The 10,748-nt window shown below is 33.2% G+C and overlaps 1 protein-coding gene across 1 annotated transcript; it reads left to right on the top strand.

Moving 5' to 3' along the window:
• Positions 1-307: 307 nt before the first annotated feature.
• LOC107853621 (endoplasmic reticulum oxidoreductin-1) lies at positions 308-4,755 on the top strand (the record flags this gene model as incomplete). Its single annotated transcript, XM_047415502.1, is given in 9 exon segments — positions 308-439; positions 1,027-1,276; positions 1,507-1,617; positions 1,884-2,002; positions 2,189-2,293; positions 2,388-2,590; positions 2,954-3,077; positions 3,202-3,386; positions 4,447-4,755. Coding segments are annotated over 9 exon segments (1,251 nt in total), but the record flags the coding sequence as incomplete, so codon positions are not given.
• Between the last annotated feature and the right edge of the window lie 5,993 nt (positions 4,756-10,748).

The raw sequence follows: 10,748 nt of genomic DNA, 5'->3' as shown, positions 1-10,748 counted from the left end.
TGTTGTTGTTGTTGGTAGGTAACTAAAGCTTGATTCTTTTGGTACCAAACTGGTATGGTTCAACCATGTACTTATTTGGTTGTATCTAAAAGTATTCAATTGATAATTCTGGTTCATTTAATGGTAAATCAAGAAGACTTTCGTCTGCTCGTGAGTATCTTTCCTTAATTTATATTAACAAGAATTTGGATATTCGTTGAGGTACCTGTGAAGTTTGCTTGTAGGAGTCTCATTCATATTAGAATATTACAAGATTATATGCTTCTAGCTATTCTCACTGACTGTTTGCGTTTTGATTTTAATGCAGGATTCTATAAAATATACTGGGATAGTTGAGGACTGTTGTTGTGATTATGAAACAGTTGACACTATTAATGGGGCTGTCCTGCATCCTTTACTCCAAGAGCTTGTTACGACTCCCTTTTTCAGATACTTTAAGGTGTGATGAAAAATCTAACCAATATGAGTGGCTTCTTTATTATCATTTCTCAAATAAATATTAGCACCATATCTTGTTCGCTTGATTAAAAGTTTAAAAGTAGAATTGAGGAATGTATACTTGCTAGTTGCTACAAAGAAATCTTTGGCAGGAAGTTGATGATTATATTTTCAGTTGAATGGATGGTTTTTGAGAGCTTTCCTCTAGTGTCCTGTGTAAGTTTGATTTGGTTGCCATGAGAGGAAAATGATAGTGTTACGAAGTTAATTGTGTTGAGTTTGTGGCATTTGGTTATCAGGAAAGTTGCGGGCAGAGCAATTTAAAACTTATCCCACTGTGCAAAAAATTGTAGGAAACTTGAAGGAAAATGGTGTCTTCTTCTTTTTAGTCTTGCCTTTTCTTTCCAAACCTATGTATGCAAGAAAATGATTTCTGCATTTGCTTGACATCCAAAAGAAGCCTAAAGGAAAAGGTTTCTCACATTTTATTTTTATAATAAGCCCAAAAAACAAAGGCCAATCGCGCCTATCTTTAATTCGAAATGTCCAAGGTGATTTGTCAACCTGATGTATATCTAATGGCTGCAGGTTAAGCTGTGGTGTGACTGCCCTTTTTGGCCTGATGATGGGATGTGTAAGTTACGAGATTGCAGTGTATGCGAATGTTCAGAAAATGAATTTCCCGAATCTTTTAGGAGACTGCCACTTCCAGCTGATGATCTGAAATGTCAAGAGGGAAAACCAGAGGCAGCTGTTGACCGCACTCTCGACTCTAAGGTTTTCAGGGGATGGATAGAGGTAGATAACCCTTGGACAAATGATGATGAGACAGATAATGGTAATTGATCTATCTTTCTTGACTTTTGTTTGGTGACTTCACCTATTAACAGCTACTTTAAGTATTGGATGAAGCACAATGGAAGTTTGGATTTTATCAATTTGCATTACATTGAAGTTTTTAAACTCAACATCCATATTGTACTGGGAGTTTATATAATACCTTGATTTCTCTACTTCTTGAAGTTTCTCTTTAGATTACTACTAATTTGTTGAACTTCCTCATTGCAGGTGAGATGACATATGTCAATCTCTTACTGAATCCGGAACGTTATACAGGTTACACTGGTCCCTCAGCCAGGCGAATTTGGGATGCTGTATATTCAGAGAATTGCCCAAAATGTGAGTCAAAGATACTTTCAATTGGTTGAAACATTTGTTTTCCGAACCTTCCTATGAGTCGTATTTGTAGAATTACATTCAGAGGGAAACCATTGAAATGTGAAAATACCTTCTTAAGCTAAGCTGTTATATTGTTGAAGTCTGCTTGTACTCGTGCAAATTACTTACCCTTGTGGTGCATTACTGTCTTTGCCAACTATCGTCATGTATTTGAGCTCATTATCATTGTGATGAACTGAACACAGAAGTTACAATTTTGTGGGCAGATGCATCTGGTGAGATTTGCCAGGAGAAAAAGGTTTTATTCAAGCTAATATCTGGTCTCCACTCTTCAATCTCGATACACATAGCTGCTGATTACCTGCTTGATGAAACTACAAACCTGGTCAGTTTGTATTTAATATGCAGCATGTTTCCATTATTCCTTGCAAAAAAATGGCTTAACGACACTTGCAAAAGCCTACAACAACATGCGGAGCCTGTTGCATCCATAAAATAATTCATTACGAAGCATGAGCTATTATTTTGGAGCACTTAAACAGGAAACCTGACTACTTTGCTGCAATTTCAGTGGGGTACCAATCCAGATCTGATGTATGATCGTGTTCTGCAATATCCTGAACGGGTCAGAAACTTGTATTTTACTTACCTCTTCGTTCTCCGAGCTGTAACAAAAGTGAGTTCTCACTCCACACGCCTATATTTTGGCAACTCCTAGAATGTTAACATTGTATACATTTATTTATTGGGTTATCTGATGTGCTATACAGGCAAAAGATTACTTGGAGCAGGCTGAGTATGACACTGGTAATCCTGAGGAAGACCTTAAAGCACAGTCCCTTATGCGACAGCTATTATACAACCAAAAACTGCAAGCTGCATGTCCAGTTCCGTTTGATGAAGCTAAACTGTGGAAAGGCCAAAGTGGACCTGAGCTAAAGCAGCAGATTCAAAAGCAATTCAGGAATATCAGGTTGCAATATTCATCTTGATTTCGGCCTTTATTTTCTTCCTTTGAAACGATTGACCAGACTGGCTTGAAACTTGGCGTGATTATCTAATGAACTGTTCTCAAGTTAATTTCATAAAGTTCAGAAAATAAAGGTCTGAAGGCTATTATCTTGCTTATACATGCTGCACTAATCCCTTGATGACTGTATTTTGAGTTGACTGCATCAGTACATTTATACTTCAGTCTATTTATTCAAATGTACGCATATACAAACGCAAGATTTTTGGCTCTTTCTGCAGTTTTGTGTATGTTGTTCAAAAGTAGTTGTTGCTATGTAGTTTACCATATGACTGAACAATTTGGTATGCAATTTTCATGTTGCAGCGCTATCATGGATTGTGTAGGATGTGAGAAATGTCGACTATGGGGAAAGCTCCAGGTTCTTGGCCTTGGAACTGCTTTAAAGATTCTCTTCTCAGTTGATGGTGAATCTCGGCATGATCAACATGTGAGTTTTCTTTTGTCTTCCGCCAGCAGAGCTTTCTCTCTCTGGAACAAATATGTGGTATTCACGGTTAGCTATGTTTCTAATTCTCTCTCTCTCTCTCTCTCTCTCCTCTTATGTATTACAGCTGCAGTTGCAAAGAAATGAAGTGATTGCTCTGGTAAACCTCCTTAATCGGCTTTCAGAATCAATCAAACTTGTACAGGAAATGAGCCCGACATTTGAGAAGTCAACGAAGAGGCTAAGTCTACAGCCAGCTGCTAAGCTAATAAGCTCATGGAAAAGACTATGGGAAACAGTAGTAGGGGATAGGTAAACATCACTCTCTCTTGTTTGTGGTTCATTATTTTAATCCTTGGGTAAGGAGAACTTCTGCTATACTTTGTTTTTAAAGCTTGTAATGAGGTAAATTTTTGCTTCAGACTCTTAAGCAGTCATTATGGTCATTTCGTCAAAAAATTTATGCTAACAGAAACAAATGATTTAAAGTCTATAACTGGGTGCCATTGGTCTGCACGGTTTATCAAACTATAAAAAGAGGAAAGAGGAAAGAGGAAAGAGGGATCAAAAGCCTCATTACTTTCATGCATCCATAATTGAAAATCCTGTTTCTTTTCCTCCTCTTTTTTGTTTCTTGCGCCAAGTAGTATGATGCTAATTATATGTACTCAACAAAAACTCTTGCAGTTATCCAAATCCCTGAAAACTACACTGATGAGAATTTTTCACAACATGACGTCCCTTGGAACTTCTCTAATATATTGCCATCTTTTAATACCAGGCTCCTGAAAAGGAAGAAAATGACTGACCTGATCTATTTATGAATTATGTGCACAGTTATATCGCATCGAACACGGTAAAAAGTTCTCATTACAAGCTTACTTTTCATCAAGAAATGCTAAAAAGCCATGCACATTGATAGCGTCTTTCCTATCACTTACTTCCTATGAAATCCCTTGTTTATGGAGATGAGTAATTCTCGACAGCTCTAATCTTTTTCCGAAAGACTTTATTTTCTTCCAAAATCAGTATTTATTGACTGTATGTATTGTCTTTCTTTTATCCATTCTTCTTGTATGCGGGAATGATTTGGAGTATGATATATTATCGAGGAAGATCGAGAGTTATTTTGTTACAGAGAGGGGTAATGTGGGACATACTTGATAGAATGTTTCCCCGCTACCATGTATGAGCTTAACTCACTATGTGACAATAATGAAAAGAGAGAAATCGTGCTTGTTCGTTTTTCCCCTTCTTTTCTTGTTCCTTGTCCTGCTACTTGTGGGGAAAAGGGTTCATGACTGAAGCAGGAGTAATGTAGGAGGAGAGTCACAGCTAACGTTTCTGTGTCTTTCGTACTTTGTTTTTTCAGGTTGAGGAAGCTTACATTGTAGCGGGCCATTTCTAGACGATTTTGGTGTATAATGATGTAAAGAATGAATACAACTAAACTATTGAAAGGTGAGAGACATTGACAAGATTTCTACAGCCGGATAGCATATAGGGATACACAGATTTATCGAGGGATCAGTGTCTGAGATTTAGAAAGACGGAATCCATTACTAGGTAACTGGAAGTTAAAATTGTGTTACTTTATCATGTAACTTTAATGGATCCCTTTGAAATGTTGTAACATTATTGCTGATGTTATAAAATAAAGACAAAATATCAAAATATCAAACTTAAAACAAATGAGAGAACTAAAATAAAGACAAAATATCAAAATATCAAACTTAAAACAAATGAGAGAACTAGAGAATTTTAGTAGTACATTTGTTATACAAATGTATAAAGATGGCTATTTATAGACCACCAAACTTAGTTCTTAAGGTTGTTAAGCTTGACATCAAGTTGGCAAGTTGGCCCACTATTTAAGTATTAGAATCCAAATTGAACAAGTAATTTATGATTTTCAAATCCAACTTGACTACCAACTATTATCTCTAATAAATGATATTTCACACATATAAATGTCACGTGACATCCATATTATATAACGCTCCTCCTTGGATGTCCATTAATAGATAATGTGTCTCGTTAAAATCTTATTAGAAAAATTCAATGGGAAAAAGCTTAGTGAAGAAAAAAGAGTACACACATTTTGTAATACACCTTTAGTGTTGGCTCATTAAAAACCTTACTAGGAAAATTCGATTGGGGCAAAATCTTGGTTAAGGAAAAATGGTTAAGGAAAAAAGAATACAATGCATATTTTACTCCCCTGATGGGAACTTCAGTTTAATGATTTGATTCTTTGCATCCCGATCTTGTGCATCATCTTCTTGAAAGTTGCAGTTGAAAGAGATTTGGTGAATAAATCAGTCATACTGCCACTTGAATGAATTTGTTGCACGTTAATATCATCATTCTTTTGTAGCTCATGTGTATAGAATTTTTTTTAATGAAGTGTGCTTTATTCTATTTCTTTTAATGAATCCTCCTTTAAGATGCTATGCATGCTGCATTATCTTTGTATAAAATTGTGGATACATTGTCATATTTCAAACAATATTTTTTTTAATGAGATGTATCATGGACGTCAACCTTACTCATTCTCGGCTTGCTTCATGAATAACTATTATCTCAGCATGATTTAATGAAGTGCTAGATAGACTGCTTTGTATATTTTCAAGATATGATAGTATCCCCACATGTCAGCATATTGCATGTTTGAGATCAAAATTTATGTGGGTTAAATAAATACCTAGCATCAATATAATCAACAAGATCGGGACTGCAATCTTTAGAATAAAATAAGATCATGTGTTTAATCCCATTTCAGTGTCTCTTATCAGGAGCAGAATTATACCTTGCTAACAAATTAACTTAAAAGGGCTATATCAGATTTTGTAGTATTTGTCAATTGCACTAAGATATGGTACTCATATCAGCAAATAATCTATTACTTCTGAAAACTCTCCAATAGTTCCAATAATTTCAAGTTATAGATTTATGCAATATAAGGATTATTGATAAGTTTTTCAGAAATTTTTATATGCTTCAAACATTTTGAATCCTTAACAAGTTTTCATGTAAATTTTGTCAAGTGACAATCTTCAACATTTTATTTGTGACATCTTCAAGTGTTTGGACTGTAAATTAAATAAGTGTTATGCTTATTAAGATGCATCCTTTTATGTCTTTTCAGCGTATGTTCATCAATGGACAAATATTTCATTTGTCAAACACTTCGAGTATACATCCAATAGTACACATTGTTAGCTGTCTCATTAAAAACCTTACCAGAAAAATTATGTGGGATAAAACCTCAGCTAAGGAAAAAAGAGTGCAGCACGCGTATTATACTCGCATAGTTTAAAACACACTTTATTCTTATAAATGATGCTTCGCAATTCATAAGTGCACCAACTGCACTAAAATATAGTATTTACCAATCATTTTCATGAAATCAAAATTGATCTATTTTTAAGTTAAAGTGATCTTTATAATCATGGGGTATTCAATAGAATCGCTTTATAATATTTTAAATCCTTCAAGGATTTTTATATAAATTTGTCATCTAGCTAAACATGATAATAATTCATTATACATATTCAAGCTTTTCGACATTGTCAGGCTGAAACAAACCTCATTTCATCTATCATAGGAGAACAATTCTCCTACAATAATGCTAGGAACTTTGTGAAATTTTTATGCCCCAAGGCACAAGTCATACTTTATATTTTACGAATTTTACTTTTGCATAGTAAATTATTTGTACCCCATTAGCATTATAACTCTGGTCTTTGGATTATGAGTCCAAATATTCACTTTTCAAGTGAAAGAAACTACTTGAATTACATACTTTTATTTGACCAATAATTTATCTGTCCATACTCTTTGACAGATTTGTATCCAAGATCCTTGATACTATTTATAATGTTGAGCGCTATATTATATCAAAAATATCATAGACAATTATTTGATATCGGTTCCAATAAGATATAACTTAATAAAGGTCTCTTCATATTCATTACTATTCAGGTATCTGAACCTTTGTCAAGATTTTATGAAGTGTTATGTTGATGCTCTTTCAAAGCACTTGTCTCATTATCATGACCATCTTAATCATTTGCTCCTTTCCTTCTTTGAGGAGTTTTATCTTTGGAATCAATTGGTCTATCACGCTTCAGGCGTGCCATAGACTCTGTCCTTTTACGAATTTTTCATTGAAGCATTTTACAGTTGAATTATCATATAGAGTTAGCAATCATATCTGACAATTAGTTTGTAATATTTTGCAAATGAATTATCTCTTGAACTTCAAGTTCACATATACATTTTTTATGAGGATCAACATAATTCATTTCATGCATAATTTTTAACTGTTAATTAAATCTCCCCCTAATGTTAGGAAATCTAATATTTATCCCCAATTTTATCTTGGGATTTATATTTGTGCATTGTGATGAAGCAATTATATCATATGTCGCGCACTGAAATTTTTAGATGAAAATTATTTGGTTTTTGACCTTGAACCAATAGTGATAGGGGAACCTTGTTGGCTTGATGCATATAAATGCTGCTATATTTTAAATGACACATTTCATACCAAATTTCTTTTGGGAGATTTGTTCTAATAATCAATGATTTAGCTAGAATTGGAGGCATACAATTTCTACTAAACCAACCAGCATTATCAACATAATTTATAGTTTGGAACCATGCTCTTAATTTAATAATTCGAGCAAACAATTTTGCAAAAATCAAATTGTAAGTTAATAGAAAAGCACATGTGACCATACCATAGGTGCATCTATTAAACTATATAATAGTAATTGGTCCACATGGCAGGCGAACGGATCCATATTCACCTTTTTATATGTTCCAAAAATTTAGGGAATACATTCCAACCTTAGCTCGTACAATGATCAATTCATTGTGAGAACAAGCAGCACAAGAAAATTCGCGAAGAATCTTTTATTTCTTCAATATATAACAACATGAATTCTTAATTATTTTTGCCTCACATTTCAACCGAGATGGTCAACCGTCATGCCAACTGATATTTTTCAGTAAAATTTTAATTTACTATTGCATGTGATTCTATCATCATGCACATATTTGTGTATTACAATAAGAGGAAAAACGTGGATAGCTTTTTACCCGCGTCAATTGTAGTAATATAAAAATATAATATCTTTCCATTAATTATAGTCTCAATATAATTTATTTTTGACAAAATCTTTGAAACTTAATAAGTTTCTTTTGAGACATACCACAATCTCAATATTATGAACAATTTTATTCCTCCAGATAGTAATACTTAACCTCTTTTGGAGCTCTCAATTAATTTCGTGTACTACACATATTTTACACACCATTCATATGGTGAACATCTCCCTTAAGGAGAAAATCACATAAGTACGACCATGATCTTAAAACATTATATAGACAAGACTTGTTTCTTGCTTTTACCCTTTGATAATTCATGATAAACATATCAAAAAAAATTTATGACATACTACAAGTACACGATCAATGATTATATCAAAATAAAATTTTCTTTATTTTTCTCAAACCTTCCGCAGAGGTGAGATGTGACATTTATCCAGCCATGCATCAACATGTTCTTATTAATAATTTTTATCTCATCTTGACATATTTATTTCAAGAATGATCGAGCATTAACAATGCTTTATCACAAATCTCATTCTCTTCAAGGAATGAATTATAATCATATTCACATGCTTCAAAAATTTTCATTAGAAGCTCATTCTTGCATTATGAAATTTATTATATTTACATGACAGACCTCAACATCACTTTGGAAGGTCAAGTGAGTCATCGCTTTATATTCCTTTGTTTTGATAGAGGATTTATAAAATTTCTATCAATTTTAGGTCGCGTGACAATCACGTGTGCAGTGACCTTTCATATCATGCTCATTAGGCAAAAATTACCTTCATATTTTGAAGGATCATTTGAGAACTCATAATATTCTTCGAAGAACATAACTTTCTAAATCTTTAATATATATGTTGTGTAATACTCAATGCGCACATCTTCAAGATGACAAAATCGTTCATGACAACTTATGAACTTATTTGTACTAGTAAACTCCAAGTTTACCATGACATGTGAGTTTTACTTAGTAAATTTCATATTTACGAGAACATGAATATTTTTTCAAGTTTGCTATTTTAGAGTTTATTTCATAATATTTCTTCTCAATTATTATACCTCTTATGGAGGTGTTACTCCTATCACATTCACCCCAGGGAATGAATCTATAATTTTAACCATCAAAATTCTCATTCCCCAGAAATGAAATATAATGATGTCTTAAGCCTATCAAATTATGATAGCTTAGAATTTCTTTCAAGAAATTGCTCCTTCGTGAGAAAATCGAGGCGTACATATAATGTAACAAAATGTTTTGTTTTTGTTACGCCTATATTCATATTCATAAATTCAATCATATGTCTTCTTTCAAACATACTATGCACTGCATGCTGCCACACTCATTTCAAGGAATGGAGCATATTCAATGGGACATATTTCATGACTTTTCAATAATATGTCATCAATATGTTGTATTGAGATTAAAACTCAACGTTTTATCCATATAAAGGCATCTTTGATCAAAAATCAACGGGACTTAAACCCAACATCTTATCATCATGGTACATCGAGACTCTTAACTCGATGTCTTACCCTCTTAATGACATGAGATTTAAATCCATCATCACACTCTCGACCAATAACATATTAGGTCAAAGTATAATAAACTCAAACTTGAGTTTATAACAATATCATCACTTTGTGATTATTAATATTATTTTTAAAATTTAATTAAAGAAAACACGAGTTAATAATGTACTTATCTTATCATAAACAGTAGAAACATGAAATCCAAGTCATGATGATCGCATAGTTCTTGCGGTCTTGCCTTCTCCACCTTTTGATCCAATTTTCTTTTCTTAGCCATCAAATTTTAAGACGGTAGAGTCTCGTGCTGATAACGTGTTATAAAATAAAGACAAAATATCAAAATATCAAACTTAAAGAAATGAGAGAACTAGAGAATTTTAGTAGTACATTTGTTGCTACTTTGATGTGTTTGTACAAATGTACAAAGATACTATTTATAGACCACCAAACTTAGTTCTTAAGGTTGCTAAGCTTGACATCAAGTTGGCAAGTTGACAAGTTGGCAATTTGGCCAACTATTTAGGCATTCAAATCCACATTGAACAAGTAATTTATGATCTTCAAATCAACTTAACTACCAACTATTATTTCTAATAAATGATATTTCACACATATACATGTCATATGATATCCATATTATATAACAGCTAAAACTTTGTCTCTGTGTTCCTGAATGAAAAGGGAGCATTTTGCTTCTAATATGAAAGAATAAAGATATAACCACCTCAACTCCCGTGATACGAGGAAAACTACGAGACAAGAATCTAACTATAGAAACTAAAGAACAGTCGAAATAGAGATAGAAGATAGATACATTGATACAAGAAGATAGAAGGAAATAAGAACTATGGAATGTTTCAAATTCAAAAACCCTTAATTCTTTATCAACAATCATCTAATCTCTACGTGGACCAAGAGGGATTCAACGCCCTCAAAACCCTCATTTCAAACAAGCATTCAACACAAGCTCATAAATCACACTCTTTAGTGTTAGGTTCATTCAATAGTAAAAATAAGCTA

Source organism: Capsicum annuum, chromosome 7 (assembly GCF_002878395.1).
Source record: "Capsicum annuum cultivar UCD-10X-F1 chromosome 7, UCD10Xv1.1, whole genome shotgun sequence".
NCBI lineage: Eukaryota > Viridiplantae > Streptophyta > Magnoliopsida > Solanales > Solanaceae > Capsicum > Capsicum annuum.
This window is presented reverse-complemented; position numbering and strand designations above follow the sequence as displayed.